We start from the raw sequence: 25678 nt of genomic DNA on the forward strand, positions 1-25678 counted from the left end.
CTTACACACGATATTAAAGATGTAGAATTTAATCATATAAAGAATTTGAGGAACTCAAAGTTCATGAAGTTTTAAAATGTACTATTGTATCTGTAAACCTTGCTTTGAAGAGGAAGAACAAAGAGATAGTTATAGACTCCTATGGATGTATTGAGAATGCAAAGTTTTCCTTTTAATAACAGTGTTTCTACTAGATGAAATAAAACAGTGGGCTTGAACTGAATACCCAGGTAACTGGGTTCTTTCCAGTTCTGTTATTGCCCTCTCTGGTGATCTTAGATCGAGTCACTTCTCTGTGCCTTAGTGTCTTCATCTATGACATGGGGTAAAGATACATTTTTGGAAAGTGTTTTGAGGTTTATGAATGTGAAATTCTGAATATGAGAGAAGTATTTATCCATTTGTTTTAGACATGGCCAGAAGATGCATTAGAAGCTGTTGCCTCTCACTTCTTAGAAGATATTGAAATGTCAAAAGAAACTCGGAGTGGCTGTATTGATATGTGTAAAAGCTTTCATACATCCACCATTGTTTTATCTGACTTATACCATGCAGAGCTTCAAAGACACAACTATGTTACACCTACCTCATACTTGGAACTGATCTCCACTTTCAAAATTCTACTGGAAAAGAAGCGCAGGTGAGGATTTTTAATGTGGACTTTTCTAGAGGAACCAAAGTTCACCCAAAATATTGTTTTCTATCTGTTGTAGCTAATATGAACAAAATGGATGAAGTGCTCTGAGTTAATTTAAACTGACAGAATGGTAGATAGATTAAATGTATTCCTAAGGACACATGCTTGCTTATTGGACTGAAGATCTGACTTGACTCTTGCAAAATCTTCTTACCTTAGTCCACTTCTAACATCCATAGTCATGTTGCTGTATGTTGATTATATATATTATACTACAAGAGTAATTAATGCAGCCTGCTACCTGTGTGGTTCCAATTGTGTGGTACCACACTACCTGTGTGGTACCAACTTCCTGAGCTGCTAGGTGCTGTTAGCTTCCTAGTGCGGTACAGCTGTGCCTCTGCAGAAAGGACCTCTGTATGCATGTGCATGTCTGTTCTTCTCTCATGGCAAGGGAGGGAAAGTTCCTCCTCTTTATTCCTCTCCTGCCCATTGATAGGACAGTGCCGTGCAAATTAAGACAAATGCTTAATTTAACCAGTGGGCTATGTGACTTATTATGTGCATCAAGAAACTCAAAAGGTAGTGGGGTATATTAGTCAGGAAATAAAGAAATATAATCTTGAAAGTAGTGACCCAAAGCCTTAGTGACCCAATTCCAAAAAGGAATTTTTTGATATACACAGTTGGCTGTCAGGAGAGCTGTTCACATTCTGCTGCTAAAATGATTTTCCCAATGATATTAATCCTATTCCAACCGCAGCTTGACTAATCATCTACATGAATCTATCCCTGTCTCCTCCCTCTGCTTTTCCTGTCTGTAATATATTGTGTTGATATCGTGTTGATTTTTGTAGCTTCTGCCAGCAAAGCTGTTCCTGACACTTATTTATCTATTTCCTGTTCTGTGAGTATACATGCTAGAATAGTTAAACATTATGGCTCAAGTAATTCCTGTTGTGTTTGCTTTGTTGAGCAAATAAAACAAGTTTGGCAGAGCATTTGAATATTGAGAGTAGCATCAAATATCTTTATAATTAAATGCTATTTATTTTCAGTGAGGTGATGAAAATGAGAAGAAGATATGAAGTTGGCTTGGAGAAACTGGACTCTGCTGCATCTCAAGTAGCTTTGATGCAATCTGAGCTGGGAGCTCTGCATCCTCAGTTGCAGGAAGCTAGCAAGCAGGTTAATGAGATGATGATGGTTATTAAAAAAGAATCCTTGGAAGTAGCCAAAACTGAAAAAATTGTTAAAGCTGATGAAATAATGGCAAAAGAACAAGCTATGGCTGCAAAAGCCATCAAAGACGAATGTGATGCTGACTTAGCACAAGCCATGCCTTGTTTAGAAAGTGCTCTGGCTGCCCTTAACATTCTTACTGCGCAGGTATGGCTAACGATATATATTTACACACTGGAGAGGTATTCAGACAAACAAAAGCATGGGACGTTGCCTTTTCAGCTTTCGCATTAGACTGATACAAAGGTTTATAGTTTAGTAACTTCTTGAAATCTTTCAGTTTTAAAAAGCAAAATCTTATTCTGTCTTTACTTGCTGGTGAAAAAGCTATAATTAAATTTTATGGACTAAAAGATCAAATATTTATTATTCTAGACATTTCAAAATTGATAGTTATAAAAATATTTTGAATCAACAATTGAGAAATTAGAAAAAGTATGCTTTTTTCTTTCTTATTCAGAAACTGCAAGCCTGTTAACTGATATTTTTACATCCAGTCTTTCAGAGTCTAGAATTTGAGGTTGAAATTCTGTGGTCCTTCCCCCTTTAAGGGACCACTATTCATAAGAGTATGACAGTGTTGGCTGCTACTTCTGGTTTTATAGATATTCAGGTTTTCCATGCCTAGATGATGATTTGCCTATGGTGGGATGAAAGGAAGTCTCCCAGATTGTAATAGTGGGTATGAACTGTGTGCTTCACCTATTGCTACTGAAAGATTTGCAAATACATATTAAGGAAAGCCTCTTAGATAGCAAGCAAGTGGTTTGCTATTTACAGGTATGGTTGTTTGGTATCAGAAATTTTAGATTCTCTCATATTCAAATCATTGGCATGATTTGTGACATGAATGGCTTCTTTGTCACTTCAAGACAATTGCATTATACCTGTGAATAACAAGAAATTACTTAGCTGAGGCAAGAAAGACACTTTGATGGCTAATGAAGCAATACTTCAGCTGCTGTCAGTGCCTAATGTGTCCAAGAAGATAATATGATAATACAAGAGAAAGAAAACTGGAGTAGAAACTTCCAAGGGGGGGGGGAGTTTTTCCTCAAAATCTAGTCAAGTGCATGATGAGCACAAAAGCCCTGTGTATGGGAGAACTTACAGTACCAGTACAGGACTCTTGTTTTTGATTCACCCAGGCCAATGCTAATGGTAAATTGAGCAGGGCACAGGCTGTGAATTGTGTACATAAACTTATTTATATAATATGCAGAAAAGTGCCTTGTCTGGAAAAACAGAACTATACGTAATTCAGGACTGCTGAAATGAGTTTTTACCCTCAGAAGGAACTTTGGAACTTAGTGCAGCCCAGCGTTCACCAAGGATTAGGAAAAGTGTAATTTCAGGTGTTATTTTGCTATTGACATCTAAGTTTTACAGGAATATATGTATAAAGTCACTAAAATACAAAACTGGAAAGGACCTCAGGAAATTATCTAGTGCATCACTATCTCAAGGCAGAGGTCAGCTATACTTCTGTCTTTCCTGACTGACATTTGTCTGATGTTCTTAACTTCCAGTTGCTGTGTCCTCCACTTGTAATCTGCTTCACTTATTACACTTTTATAATTAGGAAGACTTTCCTTGTGGTTGCCATTAATCTTCCTCATTATAATTTAACCTTTTTTTTCTGTCTTCCTCCCTGTGGACTTGGACAACAGATAATTCTTTTCTTCTTTGTCTTTTATGCAGTGAAAGATGGTATCATCCATCTCACCACCTTCAGTATTCTGTTTTTTAAGCTAAGTAATCCCTATTTTTTAAATCTTTTCTCATAAATCAAATCAGCTTTTCTGGTTATTCTTTCCAGACTTTCTCCATATATTTATTTCTGGTGTATTGCCCAAAGTTGAATATAGTATTTCAGCTGTGGTTTAGCCAAATGCTGTGAAGAGTAGAGGAGGATTATCTCATTTCTAATTTGAGGTTTATCTGTTTCTTAATAGTGCTGACGTGTAGTGATACTTGCTAACACCATGTCAGTCTCTATTACATAATCATTGCTTTCCATTTCTTTGTTTTTTCTTTCTTTCTTTTTGTACTAGTTCTAATATACTTTTTCTTTTTTCAGACCATTTTCCCATTTGTCAAGATCATTTTGAATTACTGTCCTCTCTTTCAATTTATTTGCATTTACTCCCAACTTTCTGTTGGTTGGAGATTTAATGAGCATATTCTCTGTTCCATCATTGATATCATTAATGAAAATACTGCATAGTTCTGGACCTGGGGTAGACACTTGGTCAAATCTTGGCTCAGTTTTGACAGTATTATCAGTTGTGCTAGTCACCTACTCACAGCTCACCTTTTAGAGATATCAGATGCAAAGAGCATTAACATTTTGAGTCTGTATATGTCATTTGCTGATGTCTCTCCCTATCCACTGAGTACTTAACCAATACTTCTCATGTTTTGTCTTACAATTACTGTAGTTACAGAATTTTTCTTGTTACATTCAATATTGCTTGTTAATTGCAGCTCAGTTTGTGTTTAGCATTTATGATGACCTCTTACTCTACTTACAGCCCTTGTCCCCACTGGGTCAATAGTTTCCTGGAGCAGCTAACTTTCTTTGAGTGTTCTTTCTCTTACACTTCTTTTCCTGGAGATCCTGTCAGTCAGTTTTCTGACTGCCTCATTGCAATTCACTGGTCTTATTTACCTGCTCTCCCTCTTTCCCTTGCTTGAACATTTTGCTGGGTTGCTCTTGCTATTTTTAAAAAAAGGTTGTAGCTCCAGCAGCATTGTTTCACAGTTCCATGGAAATGATTCTCTTTTTATTTTATCCAGTCAAGACCATTTCTCTGCATTTTTGTGGCATAAATGAACATTCCCAGAACTCAAAAGATACCTCTTTTTATCCAAAGTGCCAAGGTCCTAGATCTCAAAGAGACCATGGGCAAGCTGCCAAAATCTGACACCAATTGGCAAGATAAACAAGAGAATCTAGAAATCCTTAAATGCATTGGAGAAAAAATGCGTGAGCATTCTCTGAGAAAGGCTCTTAGAATATTTTAGTTTCCATGTAGAAGTATTCTTTGGAAATAATGATTTTACATAAATCTTTAGTTTACAAACCTCTTGTTTAATATAGTTGTGCACATGTGTCTACAACTGTTTCATTCTTTTATATTATTATTCTATAATAGCAGTTAAAACTTTGCTTACTCATTTCCTACTATTTCTTATACTATCAATACTTGTTATTACTAATGAATGAAGAGAGAAGCTGTGTAATAGGAAGAAAAATTTCTTACCAAATGATTTTCTTTCCTTAGCTGCTTCTTCCCTCATTCAGCTCACTTTGGGAGTATAGTAACAGACCAGAATACTAATTGATTTATTTTTCTGTTGGGGGCTTAAATATACAGTTTTGTTCAGGGTAGTTTTTATTTTATAGTATCTTAAATTTACTGATTCACTGCTGAAGTGATCCTGTAAACTTGGAAGTGCTGTGTTAGAGTTTGAACTGAAGGGCAGAGTATCACACTGGAACATCTAAATTTCACAGTTGAAGTGCAATGCCCACTACTGATTAAGGAACAGAAAAAGTCCTACTAAAAAATAAATTACAGATAAGAATTTTTTTCTCCTCTAAACTGATTGTTGACTAGATTTCAAGGGTTTTTTTTTTGTGCAGGTGTCAATGTTAGTTTAACCTGCATAGGATCTTACGAAAGGGTTAGAAAGAATGGAAAATTTGAAATATAAGTATTTTAAAAAGAAAATGAGATATGTATGGACTAGGCAGGCTTTTGCTATGAATCAGAGATCATAGCGTACTTAAATATATAAAGAATGGGAATAGTAAATGTGCTTGGAAAAATAGTATCTTGACATAAAAAGGAGTTTTTTTGTATTGTAATAGAAAAATTAATCCAAAACCATGCTCAGAGCTCTAAGGGTATTTTTGTTTGTTTGTTTTAAGGATATTACAGAGATTAAGTCCATGAAGAGTCCTCCTGCTGGTGTCAAGCTTGTAATGGAAGCTATATGCATCCTTAAAGGCATCAAAGCAGATAAAATTCCAGATCCAACAGGTTCTGGAAAAAAAATGGAGGATTTCTGGGGTCCAGCTAAGAGACTTCTGGGTGACATAAGATTTCTTCAGTCTTTTCATGAATATGACAAAGATAACATTCCCCCAGCTTACATGGCTATCATAAGAAAACAGTATCTTACAAATCCTGAGTTTGTACCAGAGAAGATTCGAAATGCTTCCACGGCAGCAGAGGGTCTGTGCAAATGGGTCATAGCCATGGAGTTTTATGATATGTAAGTATGTATTAAAAAAAAAAAAAAAGTAAAGAGATTGTTTTATTGTAATACCAAAAGAGATTTAAAATTACTTCTTATTAGTCTGAAATATGTGCAGATAAACAGTCATAAAGATTGCTATAGTACAGCTGATGTTAAGGTGTAGAGCCTGATTTTCAGTTCTGGATTTTTCTGAGAAGGTACGGAGGCAATGTTGAACTCTTCAATAAGCAAAAAAGTTACCTTACTACTTAGGTTATTGAATAGCAATAGAGGCAATATTGAAATGTCTTTGGAAGTTTCTGACAATCACATCAAGCCTCAAGGATATTTTTTGTTACGCATGGTATTTGACCCATGGAAAAACCTGTGCTTACTTTTGATGAAGTTTTCTTTTTGAAACATCTGGAACCCGCATTTAACCACAAATGGGCACTGGGTGCCTAAGATTAACCTACAATTTGAAATTTGAGTCATCGTAAGAGGACATACCTTCATTTGAGAGTTATTTTGTTAATTGACTAAAAATATTAGTAAATATATGCCTGGTAGAGTTCTGAATTTGAGAATGACTTTAAACATTATAAATACCATTGTCAGAGAGAAAATTAACCAAAATAGGAGGACTTCAAAAGGAGTATGCTTATACCAGTGTGTGTGTGGGGGAGGTGGGAGATTCATTAATTATGAAGCTAACACTTGTGAAATACTGTTTTAGTTGAGTATAGGAACATTCTAGCATGTTTTCTTGCCTGTTTTTTAAGAAAGATAAATGGAAAATGTTTTCAAATAAATGTTACTTCCAATTTTCTGCTCACAAAAGTATCTGTGTAAAATATTGAAATCCTCAACTCTGGAAAATAGATCTTTGAATGTGAAAAGCTATATTTTATTTTATTTTTATATATATATATATATGTACACATAGTTGCCTATTTGCATGTGTACAGTTACTGTGAGTGTACTTTAATAAATTTGTGTATTTTTAAAGGTGCAAATCCATAATGAATTTTAAATAGCGATCAAATGGGACACACAGTTTGGAAGCATGTTGGCGTGAACTTATGCAGTAACCCTTTTCACTTTTAATCATTACCTGTTCTTACAGAAAATACTGCAGAAACTGCTTAAATAAGTCAGTCTCAGCATATAAACAGGTAATGAAATAAATACCAATTGTCTTCAGATATTATCAGATTATGGAGCAAAATGTTGCATGATCTATGAGTTGATGAGGTTTTCCTTTATCTTTCCTATGTTAACTTTTTAATAGTAAGAGTGGACTGAGCGTGTATCTTTCAGATATTTAATTTATTCTTTGGGTTTATTTAGAGTGGCAAAAAATGTTGCACCCAAAAAGCTAAAGTTGAATCAAGCTGAAGGAAAATTAAAGATTGCTATGGATGGTCTAAGAAAGAAACAAGCAGCACTGAAGGAGGTTCAGGACAAATTGGCTGTACTCCAGCAGACACTGGAATCCAAGAAACAGGAGAAGGCTGACTTGGAAAATCAGGTATATGGTGCAAAAGATGAGTATTGTTGATTTTCAGAAAAAGTTATTTAAGATCTACTTTTTTGTCAAAAGGTATTTTTCCCTTTGACTTTCAGTATGGCCAGTTGTTAAACAAGTCTTACTTTTGGATTACAACCTTTTTATTTCACTGCAGTGGTCTTGAAGTTATGAATGGGCAAAGCATGGTGAATAAATGCTTTAAAGTAATAAAAACTATAGATTCTGTGATTTTTTCCCCTCGTAATAGCACTCTTTTATATCCCCACCCATATCTGCTTTGTTGTGAGGTGATAAATTTTCAACGAGTATTCTAACAGTTTGATTCATCATTAACTTGCAGGTGAGTATATTTAAGGTTTTGAAAGTTTATTTAAGCCTTCTGAGGCTTTGGTGTTGCCAATGCACTTGTGAGAATGTTTTTGGTATACTCTGTTCCTGTCTGCTAAATAGCTATTATGCATATAGAAAGAGGCAACGTTTAGAAGACGGTACTTTTTTTCTTTTAAGATTTGCAGTACATCTTGAGGTTTTGCTACAAAAAGAGTAGACTTTAAAATGAGGCCTTAATTCCTTAAGGAATTCTAACAGAGCTGGATTATATTACTGTTGCATCTTTTTTTTTTCTTTCCTTTTTTTTTTTCAAATTACAAACATATTTGAAAGGACTGCTTAATTAAAAAACTACCACAACAACAGAAATGGAGACTATGTATTCATAAGGATGTTTTTTGCAGGAAAAGACATACCTACTTTCATAAAACAGTGACCTCCTTAAGGAGTTTTTAGTCTTTACCTTATGACCTGTAGGTCATTTCCTTGACAACTAATATTTTCCATATCATGTACTGAGCTACCTTGAATTGCATGTTTTATGCTGATCTTCTTACTTTGTTTGGATGAAAACATAACTTTGAAATTTCATGGACTTTACTGTGCTGTATTGAGACACTATGTCACATAGATTATTTTCCTTCTTCAGACATTTCCACTGTAATCAGAAGATGTTTTCTTTTTATTTAATGAATTTATGTAAGAAAACAGATGCACAGGAAAATAACTTTTGAATACTTTTAATATTTGTAAAATGTCTTAAAAGTGATCACATAATATAATCAGTATTTTCTTTTTTTTTCTTTTCCTGAGGTTCACTTATGCAGCAAAAAACTAGAGCGAGCGGAACAATTGATTGGAGGCCTTGGGGGTGAGAAAACTCGCTGGAATGAGACTGCTTTGGAGCTGGGAAAGCAGTACATCAGTTTGACTGGAGATATACTTATTTCATCAGGAATTGTAGCTTACCTAGGAGCCTTTACATCCAGCTATAGACAAGTAATATGCAGAGTAATTTTGTCCCCATGTTTTGTAACAATATAAATGTCATTTGTTTTTCTTCTGTTGTAAAGTTTATATTTTAAAATTACTTTTTAACAGAATTCATAAATGTAACTGAAACTGCACTTCAGGATTTTGAGTTTTCTTTGTAAGAATCCTGGAGGAAAATTTTCCTTCATATTACTATAAAGTACTTATTACTGTATAAAGGATAGAGTCCTTTGGTTGCTTTTCTTGTCTCTAAAGTAATTGCCAGGGACTTTATACCTCATGGCTCTGCTTGACCCTATTCTATTCAATGGCTAAATTCTCCTTAACTTCAAACAAAACAGAATTAGTGTCTATTTCTGCAGCAGCACAATTAAGCAAGTTTTGAAAGTGCAGTAATTCTGTATAAAAAGAGACAAAAGATACAGTAGCCCAGTATCATAGCAAGTTTGTACCTGTAGCTCTCTGTGAAATAAATGGAAATTCTGTATAGAAAAGAATTTTAAATTGGCAACTGATTTTAGATATCTCAATTTTGGGATGTCAAGATCAGCTTCACTTTCAAAGCTTTTTGAACAACAGAAATTCCCACTGAATTCAGCTGGAGAAATGAATGTCCATCTCTTTTGTAAAACAGATTCAGGTTGTCATAAATTGCTGAAAATTAAGACAGATAAAATCTATGTGCCTTATTTGAACATGAAATGTGGTTGTAATCCTTATTTCAACTTTTCCTTCAATGTACTTCCTTTGTCCATTTTTCTTCAGAAAATTCTGTTCCATTCTTTCAAACTGATGTTTTATTCATAATGTCCACACTTTAATGTTAATATTTTAAAGCTTTAAAATGTGAGCGTTACCCTTAAGTCAGCAGTCATTACCATTCTCGGTTACATAATTTTGAGCAAGTGTTCTCTTTCATGCATATAACTTGAATTTTCAGTAACTCCTGCATTGTGTCTGGGTACTTCTTTTGGTGAAAGAAGCTAAGCAATGCTGAACTGTATTCCTGGCAAGCGTAGATATAGGTGCAGATGATTTTTGTAAGATGATTTTTGCATACTGATTCATTAAAACTATCTACAATTTTGTTTCATCTGAAAAGTTTAGTGAGAGGTTTTCATTCTCTCTGATTCCATAGTTTTTTTGTTTTTTTTTTTCCTCTGTTTAACTGTAGCTATGGATTACTGGATGCTAGTTCTTATTCCCATGATTGTGGTAACACATATTGGCTAGGTACCTCTTTTAGGAATTGTTGGGTGGCGTAACTGCTTTTGTGAACTTGTGAACTCCTTCATTTCTTGTGCTCTAATGTTTATTTTCCTCTATTCTTTCCCCCCCCCCAAGTTACTTTTGGACTAATAACCTTGTTTTATGCAAATTGGTGAATCCTATCTAGGAATGTCTTTAGCCCTAAGGCTATTTCCTTTAATGCTGCATTTCTGATTTTTGATGCTTGAGGCTGTGATAACTAGTTTTTAGTTAGAATACTACAACATGCTTCTTTTACCTTATGCTTAGTTTTCATACAAGCTTGTGCCTTTCATGTGAACAGGCTATTTGTATAAATTTTTCTTCTTTAGAAAGATTCTTCCTTGTGGAATATGCTATTTGGATTACATATTTAAAGGTGTCTGTCTTCATTTTAGTATTATGCATCTTGCACATAGGTATAGATGAAGCAGTTTACACAACTGTGTTGAGTTAGCATGATACAGAGAATAGTGAAAAGCAACTGTAAAACTGTTGAGCTGTTATTTTTGACTAATTCCTGACAAGAGCTCATTTTTGATGACTTGCAAGTTGAATATGTTGAAGATTTTATGTTTTTTTGTTAGAATGTGTATTCTATGCTCATTTTATAGTCTTCTTTTATAGAAGAATACTAATGAAAAGATAAACTCACACTAAGGCTCTGAACAAATAAGCTGTTTTCGTATATAGAAATCACATACAAAAATACTTTGAGACATTTTTAGACTTTTTATACATAAGCATGAGTTTATTTGCATCTGAACATACAGTGAACTTATATGTAGCAATTGGTATAGGAGGAAGTTTAAAAATAGATTTTTGATGGATTTGGAAATTTTGTGTATAGACAGAACTTGAGTTAATATTTATTATCTTCTTACCTAGATGCAAACTAAAGAGTGGACATTACTATGTAAAACAAAAGACATTCCTTGTTCTGATGATTTTTCCTTAACAAACACCTTGGGAGAACCTGTGAAAATCAGAGCTTGGAATATTGCTGGATTACCATCTGACACGTTTTCTATTGATAATGGCATCATTACCTTGTAAGTAAAAATTTTTTCACAATGAATAATTTTTGTTAAATATCTTCTTACAATGTGCTGTTCAGTTATTACTTTTATAGATGGAGTTTTCTATTTTATAGCCAGTTTAACAACCAGAGTTATAAAATGGGAAAGGACTTCTGTTTTTCAATTTCTAAGAAATAATAATAATAATTCATTTTAACTTTATAATGTGAAGTTTTTAGGTATGTGAATTCACTCCCCTCCTTTTTTACTTCTATGGATTGCTATAATGATACCACTCTTTTTTTTTTTCCCAAGAACAAGTTACAGATTGGATTACTCTTCAGTTTAAGAAATCCTAAAATGCTTTGTCCATGCTTCAGACAGTCTCTAGATAAGCATCAAGACAAAAAAAGATTCTTGATCTCTATTAATTACCCTTGAGGCAAATATATATGTCATGTATGTATAAAATCTTTTATGTTGGATTGAGTAACAGGGAAGTTATTCACAGGAGAAATACCAAGTGATAAATTTTGTGTTCTGCAGTTTGGCTTTATCACTATTTTAAAGTCATGAGCAGTGGAGAAGCGGGGCAATAGAATTTTGAATACTATTCTGGTAGTATAATCAGTAGGTATGGAAGTAATCCTCCTTTATAAAGCTAAAGCTCTGTAATTTTAAAGAATTATGCTGGAATCAGTCACTACCAAGAGGTGCTTATGCAAAGCTACTGAAGGTTATTTTGCTGATCTTTTTTTGAGAGCCATATATTTTCTCTAAGATGCCACTGGAGATACTATAGATAATGTTTTGGTCCCTTATCTATAAATAGTTTCCCAGATGCTTATTTTGCTAACTGGTACAATGTTTTAACATCCAGGCTTGCAACTACATCTTTAGCATTTAAAACCCTGATGGTTTGGAAGTGTTGATTTGTACACTGATGAGTTGCATCTTTGTGATGCTGCGGCACAGTACCAAAAAAAAAAGGCCCGTATACATCTTTCACTGAAGGCAGTAAGGGAGGTACAAAAACTTAGAACAGAGAGAATTTGTGGGCCAGAAAAGGAATGAAAATGACTTCATATAAAATATTTGAAAAGCTTATTGACTATAGGGACTGAAATTCTGATCTCTTTCTTACCGATGATGATCCTAACCACTCTGTCTGCCAGTTTCTTCCTCTGTTCCTTTCCTTTTATTCTGTGCACTGCTAAACAGCTTCAACAAGAAAGGGTGAGATAGGCAACATCCTCTGGCTTACGGCACTCTTCTAATTTCTGAAGGGCGTGCTTTCAGATCACTTCAGGCATGGTTGGGAGTTAGATATGGCTCTTCTACATCCGTGTGACAGCTTTTGATACTGGATGAAGGGTGAACAGGTATATCTCTGCTGACAACTTGGAGTCTGTTTTCTTCAAGGTCCTGTCCCCCTAATTGTCAATACTTCATGCAGACTAGTTATTCCCAGGATCCCTTCTGGAGCAGAACAACCTGGCATCTTCCTAGACAAAAGCCAAGAGAGCTTTGGTGTTTGAGTTAGCGGAGGGACCCCTTTAATAGGCAGTATGAATGGGACTGCACAAAGTCGTCGTCTTGTCCCACAGCCTGGTCCTTAAAGAACTTAAAGCTAACATGCTTCAGGCCCAAATAAGGATCATATGATTTCAGGAAAAGGATTGGGCTCTAAAAACATGCTGTGATGAGAGCTATGATAAAAATCTTCGTGATCACTTGTTAACGTACAAAACGGACAAATACTGTGTATAGCATGTGTAGTTTGCTAGAGAAGGCTATGGATAAGTAGATGCAAAGACCTGTGGGATAGGTACTGTGCCAGTAATCCCGTAATGCTTCAAGTGTTCTGTGCTGTGGTGTGACCAAAGCGCCGCATGTGAGGCTGGCCGTGAGGCACTGCAGCCCAACCAGCATGGGAAACGGGGATTGTGTATGGGACCAGTTGAATCCCTTAGTGCAGTGGGAAATGGCTGGATTAGATGTTTACGTCTGCAAGAGAGCTGATAGCTCTGAAATCCATATACAGAGACATAACTAATGATCCTTTAGGAAATAGGTGTAATTATTACCAGCACCTCCTTTTCTGGATAGGTATGGTATCTTCTGGATCATATCCTGCAGTGTAAATTGGTGATCTTCTATTTTGTGGCTTATCTCAAATTTGAGATTAATACTGAAAGATCTGTAGGCTCATCACTTACGCCTAATGATCAAAACTGAGGCAACTGCACAGGGCTTTGCTAGCAAAAATACAGAGTTTAGGAGTCTATGACATTTGGAGAGGAGATAGTTAATGCCAGTAATGTATTTATGTTGAACTTGTATCTAAAAGCATAAACTTTGTCTTGTGAATCTAATGCTTGCTTTTTGAGCTAGGATCCTTGGTCAAATCTTAGACTCATACAAAGGGAGTGATTCAGTCCAGATCAGTGTTCATTTTAGGAGTTCTGTTTTAAAGTTCATAACTACTGAACTTTTTAACAATAAAGTTTTTGTGGTTCAGAAACTCCTTTGCTAAGCTTGTATTTTGTCTTGCTGCCTTGTCACTACAACAGGGTTTCAAAAGCGCAGAGTGCATTTAGCCACAGTGAAGTTTTTGGTAAGAGAATGTGTGTGTTAGTAAGCCTATAATAGCTTGGGAGACCTGAATCATTGATTCTGAGACATAGCCTAAGGCATTTGAAAGAAAAGTGTGAAAAAAAGAACTTCAGAACTTAGCTTGTATTAAATCAAACTGAAAAAAAACCAGCCAGATTCTTCTCAAGCCTCACTGGCCTACTAATCCAGTGATTGAGTCCATAACAGAAACTTGCTTCCATGTGTGAGGTATTGGAATTTATTTGATATTTTTTATAGTTAAAGGCTTGGCTGTTGAAACTGGAGCTTCCTGTTGGAATGTCAGTAGTATGACAGTAGTGTTATAATAAGTTGAAAAAAATTCTGATAAAGAAGGATTTATTTTTCATTTTGAAATCACTTTTTTGTTTTGAAGTTTTTCATTTTGTAATTATTTTAAGTTAAATCTAAATAAAATACTTTGATTTTCTCTAATGATATATTATTTGATCTAAAACATTTTGGAAAGTTCTGTGCGTTTTAAGATATTCTCATTCTTATTTGGAAAATGAAACAAATTCTCATATCTCAGTACCTCATAGAAAGAAAGTATGGATCCCACAAAACTCTAATATTATTGCCTTTCAAATTTAAGATGATTCTATATTCTTATGTGGTATTCTCATACATACACATCTTTGTCTCACATCAGTTACTCCAGACTTATATTCGCCTGGGCAGAGTTCATCCGGTATGTATTGCTGTCCCAATCAATGCAAACGTCGGTGATTCGTATGACAATGCATAGCATGGGAACTGACCATCAGCATTTTAACATCGAGAAATATCTATTGCTCACTAATGATTGACTTTAGACTATTAATATGCCTACTGATGGCTGAGATATGGCACTAACACAGTTTTATTAAATACAGAACCAGATGCTGACAATGGGCTAAGCCTGTGACCTTGCATGAGCAGTTATGATTTTTATTTGGACTTGGTTTTGCTATGACTGTAAACAAAAAACATCTCTGGTCTGTCTAGTATACTTGCCAATACATTGTTACTGACTTTCAGCTATTACATATGTATCTTTTTTAAAGTATGTTATTGCAGAAACCTGCTAACATAAATAAATCTTTAATTTTTGCTACTGTTCACATGAAAATTCTTCTCACTGCTTGAGGAGTCTAATACTGTATAGCACTGGTGAATGAACTATTAGTGACTAGACTAAAGGGCATCTGTATAATTCTTTTTTTTCACAGTAGAATGAATGTTGGATTTTCATACATAACAGCTGAAATTGTGCTTCATAGGGCTAACCTTTGGAAACATAGATGTGTGGATAATACTTCAGCTTTAGCAACTAGACAGATGCCATAAGTATCCTCTATACTCATCTAAACTTTTTTCTTTCAAGGTCAAGTTTATCCATTTCAGCTGCAATAACTTACTGTCCTCAACTCTAACATTCAGATTTCAGATCCTCTGTTTGCTTTCCTAGACCTGCCATGTTATTACCAAGTTCTTACTTATCTGTGTTTATCAAACCAGTCAAAATATTTACAACAACTTTCACAAAGCCCACATTTCAACAGCCTTAATGTCTGCCTTAGACCTAGTGCTATCCTGGTGAATTACAGATGCATTTCCTGAATCTCTCAATGCATTTTACCGCTGAAAGCTTCCTTCTCTCGTGTGGGATGGACAGGGTCCCTTCCAGATGACCCCTTCTCTTAAATCATTCTATGTGTGGAAGGAAAACCATCCTTTCTTCAGCTGGTGTGTGGTCATTTCCAAGCTGTGATCCTTGATATAGAAAGAACCTCTGTGGCATCCCATGTATAATCGCAGGTTACCACTCTACATGGAACATTTCTCTTCCAAAATTTAACCCCCTAAACTTCTGCTATCTTGCTTTCATAGTCTCATTATTAGTCCATAGGACCTTAGGTGCCTGTGTTCCCTATCTCTGTCTATATTGCTTCTTCTCAGGGATCACATTTATTTGGGCACCTTTCATTGTGCAAAGATTCTGCAAACAGGATTATACATAATTTCAGAGTACAAAACAATTATTCTTGATTAATATACATAGGTGGTAGGTAGCTAGGACTAACACACTGCTAGGCTGAACATCAATATGCTCATAATTGCATCATGAGCACTTGATGAGTTCATGCTAGGCAGAAGGCTGGTACTGAGGTGGGGATGTGTTGGCCTCCATTGCATCTTGGAAAAGACTTATTCTTGATCTTTCTGAGTGGCTGTATCAGTTGCAAACAAAACCACTCTCTACCTTTTTATTTCGGAGTTCCATAAGTTTTCATTCTATCGGTTTTGTGTTCAGATTGAAATGTCTCTTGTTACGAATTCCCAACTCAACAACTTCCCCTTAATTTTTGTTTTTTGCTTTTTATATATTACATACTTTTAGCTTATCTAGTCTCTCACAGCTCTAAAAAAAATTGTTTTTCAATAAAGATAATCCAGAGTCATACAGCTGTGCTTCACAGAACTGGGCCTCGGTCACAAGTGGCTGAACCCTTGGATTAGGGGTTACATGCACATTAGTGTGTGTTATGGTATTTACATGTGTATAAATAGGCCTTACAACTACAATTAGTCTTTAGTAATAGGTTTGTGGAGTAGGGATTGTAATAGAGATTATAAAGGATTTTTCTCTCTCTTCTTAAACTGTGCTTTATGTGTTTTAATATTACTCTTTTGAAAGAAGATCAAAGTTTATAATGTGTTACACAGTTTTGCCTGCCAGCATTACTAAAACTGTTAAGTCTTTAAGAACCTAGAGTGCATTGGACTTGATTTGTCTAAGTATTATGTTTTCTAAGTTATATTGTAAGTACTGGCAACATTATTCAAGGCTCACTTTATACTGACAATTTATGGAAACCTTTCATAAAACAAACATCTTTCTAAGAAAAGACTATCTGAAAATTGGACAAAAGTGAGCTAGAATAGAGAACAGAGATGCAGACACGTTTACATTGCAAGTTTTATTTGTGAAAATATAAATAAAATTAGAATTTTTCAAGAGAGATGTGTTAATTTTTTAAAATTTACTAATGATAAATAATTTACCAATGTCGTGCATAAACTGACTTGTAATAAGATAAAGAGGCTAAGATAAAAAGGCTGTAGAAGTAGTCTGAAATAATACTTTTTACATTGAATCTGGGGGAAAAAAAAAGTATTGTTTTTCTTAGAATAGTAGATTACATTGGTTGTCTTAAACACTTGGGATCTGACTGTTCCCTTGATACAAACTTTTAGAACTAAATTTATTTTAGAATTCTCATATCTGCCTGCTTAAAAACAAACCTTCTAAGTGGTTATTGTTGCAATTGTAATTGACACATTAAAATGTGTCACTAGTCTTAGATATCTTGATAATGTAACTACATATGGTACAAAAATACTGCAAAAAATCTGAGAAATAGTTAAGTTTGATGAAAATAGAATTCCAAAGTTCTATGTGTCTGTTGCTGCTTAAAAGCAGGGATTAAAAGACAGATGCTTCTGAATCTGCTTAAATATTTTCCTTATACAAAGTATAAAATCTGTCTTTAGTAGAAAATTCCATTAATTTGCTAGAAAATGCAAATTATGTATATTATGACTGTATTAAAGCTGCTCAAAATTTTAAGAATGATCTTTTATTTTGAAATTGTAAAATTAAATTAAACTTGCCAGGAAGTAAAAAGTATTATTCTGAGTACTTTCTTTGGAAGACGAATGTCATATTTTGTCTCCCAGTAAATTCATCAAGGGTTTTACCCCAGGATATGTCCACTGGGATTTCATATTTACTTTACTTTGTTTTAATAACAAAAGGAAATAAATCACTTTACTACTTTAAGGTATACATTTGAAGAACTTATATTTCAGTTTTGAAAGTTTATAATCATTTTTTCCCCTACAGTAATGCAAGAAGATGGCCTCTGATGATAGATCCTCAGGGTCAAGCAAATAAATGGATAAAGAATATGGAAAAAGCCAATAGTTTGCCTATAATCAAACTCAGTGACCCTGAATTTGTAAGAACACTGGAAAATTGCATTCAGTTTGGCACTCCTGGTAAGTTATTAAATAATATGAAGCGTAAATTACAGAAGAACCTGGAGAGGGCACAATTAACTAAAAAATGATGAAGCGCCAGTGAACGTCAAATGTTCTCATAATTGGGAAAAACACAGGATTGTTTCTTTCTTTTCCAGTCAAATTAGAACTATAGTGGAAGTCCTCACCCCAGGTTATAAAATACTTCATAGCAGAATCTAATTGTAATCTTCAATTTAATTTGTATCTTTTAATTGCTGCTTGAGATTTGCCATTTCTTTGTTTTTATGTTATAAATTATTTTATTTCTAAAAAGTAATGTTATTTTTATTTGGCTTTTTAAGATGTGTATAAATTACAAGACTGCTAGGCTGCGATTATTTAATGATTTTTGTATTCAGTACAGTAGTCTTTTGGCAAGTCTTGTAGTACTCTCAAATGTAAATAAGTTAATGAAGTGTATAGTTACAATTGCAGTTATTTTTCAATGGATAACTGGACTACAAGTAAAGAAATGGATTATTTATTCTCCATTATTTCTCTCATAATTTTGAGAATCTCATAGGCTTACAGTGAAAATAAAAGACTTAGGCACCCAAAATGATTTCTGTGGCATATGGCAAATAATTTGCTGTCAGATCCCTTGTAAAAAATGGTTGCTTAAAATTGCTGGTCTGTATCCATACTAATATTGGCAGCATTCTAGATGCCTAGCTGCAACTTGATATAATATTAGAAAAAGGATTTAAAGGTACATTTCTCTGATTAATTTTTCAAAGAACTGAATACTCTAAGAAACATTAACCTTATTTCTAGATATTTGTAGATTAGTATTTGTAGTGTTTGCGCACTGTAAGTACACATTACACATACATGTAAATAACTGTCATTAAGTAATATAAGCACAAAGAAAATCGTACTGAATCTTATTGTTATATTCAAGTGCTACTGGAGAATGTTGGAGAAGAATTGGATCCTATCCTGGAGCCACTTCTGCTCAAACAGACATTCAAGCAGTCAGGTAGTATATGCATTCGCCTTGGAGACTCCACAATTTGAGTATGCTCCTGACTTTCGCTTTTATGTTACAACTAAGCTGAGAAATCCCCATTATCTTCCTGAAACATCTGTTAAGGTGAGAGTTTTGAAAATGAATGTGCAACTCTGCTTTAATTTAAAATGATTCCTTGGCTCAACCAGAGAGGAGTTTCTGGCATTTCCCTGCCAATGTTGTTCTCTTTTTGATGCAGCTGGAATACTGGTGTCATCTAGAAGTGCTGACATTTTCAAGTCAAATATTTCACCTTGCAGTACTGTCATTCATTCGTACGGCGAGATATTTAAAACTTTTTTTTAATTTTAACGCCCTTCCCAGTCTATATTTCCTGATGCTATTTAGCCACTTTTATAATAAAAAATATATAAATAATTAATATAATAGATACCTCACATGCAAACTCTACATTAGGCTTTTAGATTCAGGATTTTCATCTGTGATATAGTTAGTTAGGGACAAGAGTCTGAGCAATTCCTGACATTGTGCCTTGTTTATTATGGACAGAATACAGATTTCCAGATTTGTATATCTGATAGCTATAGCCATTCTTATGTTTCTATGTTAGGGACAAGAAAAGGTGTTTCCTGCTTTAAAGAATAAAACTAGTGTTTTACTCTTCTTGCTCAGGAGATCTATTCAACCTTCTATTCATTATTGTTTTTAAAGGATTGTTTATAGAAAAATTTACACTTTGGTTAAACATAGCCTATACTGAAACACAGAATCTTGAAATCTAAAATTTGTCTGTAAACTAATATGATATTCAGCAAAATGGAACAGTAGGTTAAGTTTCAACTGTTAAGGAGCATTGATGCAGGAAAAATGGACAAAAAGTTAGTGAAAGGGTGTAACTTTTGTTCACTTCAATACAGGTCACATCACCTAGACACAGATCTTTATCAAAGAAGGTAACTAGCTGCATGTTCAGAAAAAAAGATGAAATACGAAAGGCAGAAAATATCCAAAAGATTTACTCTTAGAATACATATACATTTAAAAGCTAAATTAAAGTTCTTTCTTAAGAAAAGATTTCTATTTAACAGACAACCGCAGTCTCCTAGTTGCCAATCAACAGTCAGTACGGTCTTTTCCCCCAGATTGTGAAGTTTCTAAAGATGCGTCTTCTCTAACTGGGTTCCATGCAGTCAGACATAAGTTGTTAATTGCTCTAATGAGGAGCTGTTGCTTTGGGCCCTTACCAGCTGTACTGCTCTAGCTACACCACCTGTTGCTGAGCTGACTAAGGTAGCTCAGGTACTGGGAGCAGTAGGCAGAAAAGTACTATTTAAATATCATGGTCTGAAGCTAATAGCAACATCCTTTGGTGGTTTTGCCTTGAAGATTATTCAAGAGCTAACTAATGAAATGAGTCCAGGCAGAATGGTTGTTAATATCGTTATCATATTTCACAGAAAAAGATTGTAGTGAATTCCTGTGTCACTTATGTGGTGAAGTCCAGGAAGAGACATAGATTATGCATTTACAGTTATGAGCCATTTTGAGTAGCTTTTCTCCGTTTCTAGAAGATTATTAATCAGAAATACCATGAGTATGAAACCAATAAAAAATCAGATAATCTTCAGCATTGCTGGGGAAAAGGTGACTTACTCATGTCCGTAAAAATATCATTCTGTCCCTCAAGGACTAAAGAGAAACATAGACTCTTAGAGACTCTTAACAACCTTAGACCCTTAGAGGTTCAAATGTCTGAACCAGCCAACTTTTCAGATCATGGCAGCTCTGATTGAAAGTTAACTAATAAAGCTATTTGTAGCTAACCTAGTACCTTGAGGAAGGGAAATGGAGCCCCTGGAAGACCCTTATATAGTTTCGAAACATTAGGTCCCTTTTATACTTCCTGTTAGACTACCAGGGCTAAAGTTGCTAAAGAAGATGGGGAAGAATTAGGCTGTGATGATTATGAAGATCTTACTGATTCTTAGTCTCACATATAACTGGAATTCTTCTTGGAATTCCTGAGTGGAAAAACAGTGTGATGTGCTATTCTGCAGCAAAATCCTGTACTTCTAAAATTTGTTCAGAACAGACTTACTATGATAAATAACTACTAGTGGTATATTCTAAGAAAGTTAGAATACTCTTTCTACTATTTTTCCAAGCAAAATTCATTAAGAAACTCTACAAATACTTGGACAACTTTCAGATATTAATAGTGGAAGAATCAGATCAAGACAAATTCAGTTTGCAGATACTCTGTATTCTAACTGATCACTACGCTCAAGGTGAATGTCATTTGAAAAGCAAGTCAATGGTCATCTGTACACCCCCCCCTCCAAAATCTCTAGTCACTATTACTTAGTCAATTTGTTAAAACTGATACTTTTTCAGTTATGAACTACATTCATCAAACTACTTTGTAGTCTTTTGCAGGCAGTCTTCGTTCCTTTATTCATGTAAAATACTATGTATTTTTGCCACTTGCTCAACTAGACCTTGTGGCTTTTTCTGGATCAGCATATTTTATCATGACATGGCAATTATTTTAAATATTAAAGCCTTTTTTCAGTCACTGTTATTTTCTTATGAAAAAAGAGGACATGATGCTATCGTAATTCTAGCTGAATACAAATATCCTGGTAATAATAACAACATAAATTGCATGCAAACAAGGCTGTTAAAGGGACAAAATGTATGTGGCAGAGGCAATAATAGCTTGAAGTACAACTTCAGCATGTATATTAACACTTATTTTATGAGAACAGCAAACGTTTTATAGGTGAAAAGTTTCTAAATACCATAAAATGTGATCTGTCTGATCTGTATCTATATATTTTTGAAAATACTGTGTCAGCATCCCATTTTCAGTAGATGCAACAATTCTGGAAAGCAAACTATCAAATTTATTTACAAATTCTGTACATTATGTTAAATCTTTCTTTCATAAGAATGTTTTGCTGCTCTCACTGTGAAGGCTATTTGATGCCTACAGGTATCAAATGGGAAGGTCAATTACTCCTTCACGTTTTATGGACTAATCACTCAAAGCATTGATATTACATTTAGATTTTTAAAGTAATTTTGAGGAACAGAGTGAAACTTTATGCATTCTTGTCACAGCTCTGTTTCAAAGGGCTTTTTAATATTATATAGTTAACTTTTTTGGTTAATCCTGGAATTAGCTTTCCAACACACAATCTTAAACCCTGACCTGCAATTCATTTACTCCCAAATTTTGGCTGAACATTTTACATGACATTATACAATCCTCCCCATCTTGGAAATGAAGAAACATTTTAACTGAATCTTGTCATAGTTGTGTTATCTTTCAAAACATATTTCTTCTGCCAGGTTACATTACTGAATTTCATGATAACTTCAGAAGGAATGCAGGATCAGCTTCTTGGAATTGTAGTTGCAAGAGAAAGGCCAGATCTTGAAGAAGAAAAACAAGCTCTCATCTTTCAAGGGGCCAAGAATAAAAGGTACCAAAATAACTCCCCTTGGTATGGATAGAAGTAGATTGCAGTTTAAGGAAATAGAAATCATAGGAAATACATTTCAGAGACCTTTTCTATTTATTTGTTTTGGGGAATATAATGTATATCACATTTAACAAGAAATTCAAGACTGTTATTTTTGAGGGCCCAAGCTTAGGCATCTATTTAGGCTGATAAAGGCTGATTTTGAATGCATGCTCCTACTCATATTCCTACTTTTCATGGCTTTTTTCCTCTGACATGGTTTCTTATTTCTGGAACTATTAGAAAATGCTGAAGGGCAAGCAGAATTTTGGGCTTGTGTAATTGCAAAATGTAACTCTTGATCCTGTCCTCTGCCCTTATGCATCCCTTTCATAAAGTTGTCATATGACTTGCTGTCTTCGCAAGTTTTGATTAGAGACTAATGGATGTGTTTTAAAAATGTCTTCATGCAAAGGGAATCTTTCCCCACAGAACAAAGCATGAAATGTTCAGTATTAGAAGTGGTTTGGCACTTTTTCCCTTTGCATTTAGATGAACGCTGTCCATCTTCAGCATAAGGCCTGAAATTGGCTAAATTTTTCAAAAATTTTAAGGGAATTTTTAATAAGAAAAAAAGTCTTATTATGGAAGTTTCTTACCATGAATAGAATTTACACGTATTCTGTATTGTCTTCATTTATAGACACTAACAGAAAACATCTGTAATTTTCATATGTGAAAAATCTTGTATATTCCTTTAGGCAGCTAAAAGAAATAGAAGACAAGATTTTAGAAGTTCTTTCAGCTTCAGAAGGAAATATTTTGGAGGATGAAACTGCTATTAAGATATTGTCTTCCTCCAAAGCTCTGGCTAATGAGATTTCTGAAAAGCAAGCTGTAGCTGAAGAGACAGAAAAGAAGATTGATGCTACACGTATGGGCTATCGTCCTATCGCTGTCCATTCGTCTATCTTGTTCTTTTCTATTGCTGATCTAGCCAACATTGAGCCTATGTACCAGTATTCACTGATGTGGTTTATTAACCTTTTTGTCATGTCTATAGATAATTCAGAGAAATCTGAAATTTTACAAACAAGGTAAGAATGATAATTCTCCATTTGCACTTAATGATATTTATTGTTTACTGACATGTGTCCAAAGTGTGTTGTCCCAGGCTTTGCATTTTGAAATATTCTTTTTGTATGTGTATCTGTCAGATATTTTACTGGAAGGCTATTTATTCATATAAACAAAATGATACAATATATTACAAGTGTAATATATTCCCCTATTTCTATTTAGCTATTGCTACCTCAAGTCCTGTGTGAAATTACAAAATACCACATAGATAAAAATGGTCCAGTCACTTGATTTTATATTGCATTTCATCTAGTGACTTTGTATGTCTTCAAAAAGCAGGCAAGATGCTTCTTCTCACAGCAAGTTCCATTTCAGGTGTGATAGTAGGAAGTCTTGTGACAAGGGCTCTTGACTGTACTTAGAAATGGCAAGGCAGTAATTTTTATCCAAACATTTTTTTGGATTCACTGATTACTGTCTTGTAGTAGGGTATTCCATCCTCTTCCAGCTTGTTCATGAGAACAGGAGGAACTGTGTAATCATTAATTATCTTGTTTGCTCAATTAATAGTAAAAGCAAGCCCTAAATCAGTTTTACATGTGATGGACCACACTGTTATGATCATATTAGGATTATTCAAAATATATCCTGGAAGTAAATTACCTACAAAAAGATTGTTTAAACAGAATTTTTCAGTGCTCCATCACATCATCTAATAACCTCTACTTTAGTGGCTTATTTGATCTTCACATCTGTTGCTCAAATAACAGAGCTTTGCCTTGGAATGAGAGCTCACGGGTAAGCCTGAGAGAACGGACCAACCTGAGTGATGTCGTGGTAGGTGTCTGCTATAGTCTGCCTGCTCAGGGAGGCAACATAGATGAAGCTGCCTTTAGGCAGCTGAAGGAGGCCTAATGAATGGAGGCAGGCCCTTGTACGCAGGGGGAATTTTAACCATCGAGCATCTGCCAGGATTTTCTGCAGTAGGGCTGGGTATAAGCAACCCAGGAAATTTCTGGAGTGTGCTGCTGACAATTTGACTAGGGGAGGCATTCTGCTGGACTTGTTACTCATGAGGGAGTTAGAATCCCTTGACATTTATCTGTCTACGATTACAAAATTCTCAGCCTCTGTTCAAATCTACCCTGTGGTGCTAGAGCCGACACTTAATGCTATGCTTTGTACAGTTCTTCATGAAACTACTGTGAAGGCTAAGGGGAGTTCTTATTGCTTGTCTACAGCTACCTCATGGTAGGAAGTGTATAGAGAAGACAGACTCCTTCCAAAGGTGCATGGTTGTAAGATAAGAGGCAAAAAACACAAGTTGAAACACAGGAGATTGTGGTTACATATAAGGAAAGCTTCTTCACCATGAAGGTAGTGAAATACTGGAACAGGTCACCCAGAGTGGTTGTAGATCTCCATTCCTGGTGATATTCAAAACTTGTCGTGGCCCTGAGCAACCTGATCTAATTCAGCCTGCAGGAAGTGGGACTAGATTAGCTCCAGAAATCCCTTCCAACCTAAATTATTCTGTGATTTCATGATTCATATAAATGTCAAATATTCAGAAATTAGTTGAAGACTAAACAACAAACAAAGAAACCGTTAGAATTGGAAAGGCCAGCTTGACTGGTTTTTGTATCTTCAATTAAGTGAGTTCAGTGTTTAGTTTTACTTCACTGTAAACTCATTTTAAAACTAATTTGTTGCCTAAGCTGAGTTCAGTGTCAAGTTTCACGTGAGATTCACTTACAGCCTGGGAATATTGAAATGGCTTTATTGTCAAGTTCCCTTCCTCTTTGAAGAAGAATTTATTTATGCTTTTTACTAGCCAACTAGAGGCTGCACAAGCAGTCCTAATGTATCATATGTAATCATAAGAGTATCTTCTGATGTTAACTGATTTTAGGATCACTACTTTGTTTTAAGGGGCTCAATCTATTTTGCAAGGAACTGCAAAAAATCTGTTTGGTTTGGGTATTTTTCTCCACTCTTGCAAGATAATGATGTTATTTCTGAACTAGCAGCAAAAGATCAGGTATTTTTGATCACGTTTTCCTCTCACTTAGTGGTTAAACCTGGGAATTTGCCACTTATTAATGGCCTGATTCAGCAAAGTACTTAAATATTTGCTTGTGTAATAATTAATTTTACTGGGGTTACTCATCCAAATAAAGTTAAACATATGAACATGCAAGTGTTTAACTA

General features: G+C 34.8%; 1 protein-coding gene across 1 annotated transcript in view; it reads left to right on the forward strand.

Moving 5' to 3' along the window:
- Positions 1 to 25678, forward strand: part of DNAH7 (dynein axonemal heavy chain 7) — a 122426-nt gene that overhangs the window by 70971 nt on the left and 25777 nt on the right. The window contains 11 exon segments of the mRNA XM_067298619.1: positions 411 to 640; positions 1696 to 2026; positions 5817 to 6163; positions 7478 to 7658; positions 8802 to 8987; positions 11118 to 11281; positions 17772 to 17926; positions 18852 to 18964; positions 18966 to 19043; positions 22275 to 22408; positions 23149 to 23484. Of these exon segments, the coding sequence (XP_067154720.1) occupies positions 411 to 640; positions 1696 to 2026; positions 5817 to 6163; positions 7478 to 7658; positions 8802 to 8987; positions 11118 to 11281; positions 17772 to 17926; positions 18852 to 18964; positions 18966 to 19043; positions 22275 to 22408; positions 23149 to 23484 (2255 nt within the window).

The sequence above is a fragment of the Apteryx mantelli genome, chromosome 6 (genome assembly GCF_036417845.1).
Source record: "Apteryx mantelli isolate bAptMan1 chromosome 6, bAptMan1.hap1, whole genome shotgun sequence".
Classification (NCBI taxonomy): Eukaryota; Metazoa; Chordata; class Aves; order Apterygiformes; family Apterygidae; genus Apteryx; species Apteryx mantelli.